Source organism: Hyaena hyaena, unplaced genomic scaffold (genome assembly GCF_003009895.1).
Source record: "Hyaena hyaena isolate Hyena2069 unplaced genomic scaffold, ASM300989v1 scaffold_884, whole genome shotgun sequence".
NCBI classification, from domain to species: Eukaryota; Metazoa; Chordata; class Mammalia; order Carnivora; family Hyaenidae; genus Hyaena; species Hyaena hyaena.
Genome location: NW_024081519.1, coordinates 329,034 through 330,723, shown reverse-complemented (window position 1 = coordinate 330,723; position 1,690 = coordinate 329,034). Strand labels below are relative to the sequence as shown.

General features: G+C 53.3%; 1 protein-coding gene across 1 annotated transcript; it reads right to left on the bottom strand.

Moving 5' to 3' along the window:
* Nucleotides 1-714: 714 nt before the first annotated feature.
* On the bottom strand, nucleotides 715-1,287 carry MSGN1 (mesogenin 1). The gene has a single exon (XM_039220344.1). The coding sequence runs from the start codon at nucleotides 1,285-1,287 to the stop codon at nucleotides 715-717; it is 573 nt and encodes a 190-aa protein (XP_039076275.1).
* Between the last annotated feature and the right edge of the window lie 403 nt (nucleotides 1,288-1,690).

Here is a 1,690-nt window from a genome sequence, read left to right as displayed (position 1 = left end):
ATGCAGCCCCCTGTCCCCTGCATTAACAGAGGAAGTGCTGGTCTGTACTTCACTGTCTCTTAATGAGGTCTGTCTGCCTGTGCTATTTACCATGATGCTAACTCCTTCTGCATTTACGTGATTTTGGTTCCTGCAAAAGAAAAGGCATGATTTTAGTCAAACAGACACAAGTACCCACGCAAGCACACAGACAAAATAAAAACAGGAATGCTACAGCCCTTTACTTGATACACATCATTCTAAATAAGAATCCAGGTGTCACGCTGGATGCTATACAAAATCTGGGTTTAGTCTGCAACAGAAAGCAAGCTCCCACCACCAAAATAATGAGAGAAGATTAATGGTGACAATTTTACGTTATTGACAAAATGCATTTAAAGTCATCGGTCCTCTAAAATACCTTGGACGGGCAGAGAAGGGCAAAGCAATCTGTCTCTTCGCAAGGGGCTGGGTGCCTGAGACACCGTGGCGGAAAATACCTGCTTGTCTGGCTGTTAAGTGTTCTGGTGGTTCCAACAAGTCCAGTGGGAATTCCCTTAGAACTTTCCAGACAACAAAGTCACCACGCTTACTGTATTTAAAAAAAAAAAAAAAAAAAAACAACAACAACAACAAACCAACTCTGTGCCGTGGTTCCGTGAGCTAGTCCAGGTCCCGAAGGCTCTCCTGTCCCCTCCCAGGGGCCCGGATGGGTCGCGGTCCCTGGGGCGGAGCTCAAGTGCTCTGGGGCCGAGGCTCTCTCCCGCTGTTGAGGAGGTCCGTGAGCTCTCCGATGTACTTGATGGTGTACTTCAGCGTCTGGATCTTGGTGAGCGGCTGGCCCCGCTGGCTGTACACAGGCGGCAAGTAATTCCGGAGGGTGTGCAGCGCATCGGCCAAGGTCCTCATGCGGAGCTTCTCCCTCTCGCTGGCCTTGCGTCTCCGCTGCACCGACATCCTGACCTTGGCGCCCTTCTGGGGCTTGGGGCCGCCAGCGCCCTGTAGATAGGCAGGCTGGAAGGCTAACATGTTGTAGTCCACCTCCACCAGGCCACCGGTTCCTCGGCCACCGCTGCCCCCATCGTCGGCTCCTCCGTGCCCGCAGGGCAGCCCAGGCGCGGCTGGACGGGGGGAAGAAGCGTAGGACTCCAGCGACGGAGCCGGAGACAGGCTCTGCGTGGGGGAGGACTCGTTCAACTCAAAGGGCCCTGCACTGTCGTTCCAGTCCCAGGATGCCAGCAGGCCGGGGCTGTCGGAGGGGCCCAGGCCCTCTTCGAGGCCAAGGAAGGTCTCACGCAGGTTGTCCATGCCTGGGAGACAGCTGCAGAGAGAACGGCTCCCTGGCAAGTGAGAAAGAGAGCCGTGCCGCCAGCCAGGGCAAGCTCTCTTTTATGATGGTGGGGGAGAAGTGATAAAGTGGGAAAGAGGGACGGGTGGGGGGAGTTCAAAGGAGACACCAAGGACCAGGATGGAAAATGAACTCTTCAAGTGTCACTTTCTCCTCATTGATAATTAGCATCTTCCAGCTAAAATGTCTTTAAACAAAAAGGCCTCCGAGAGAAGAAAAAAGGAATTATCTTGTTGTAACTAAACCAATTAAGGCTGCATAACTAGACTTAGCATTGTCCTGTGGAACTCATTAATGAGGGAGCCAAAGAAAACAAACCTGGGGCAATTTGCAGCAAGGAGGTGGTGGCCCAGGGCCCTGGCG

What these genes read in the sequence shown, in the direction of transcription:
- MSGN1 (XM_039220344.1), bottom strand. Translation starts at nt 1,287, where the DNA reads ATGGACAACCTGCGTGAGACCTTCCTTGGCCTCGAAGAGGGCCTGGGC.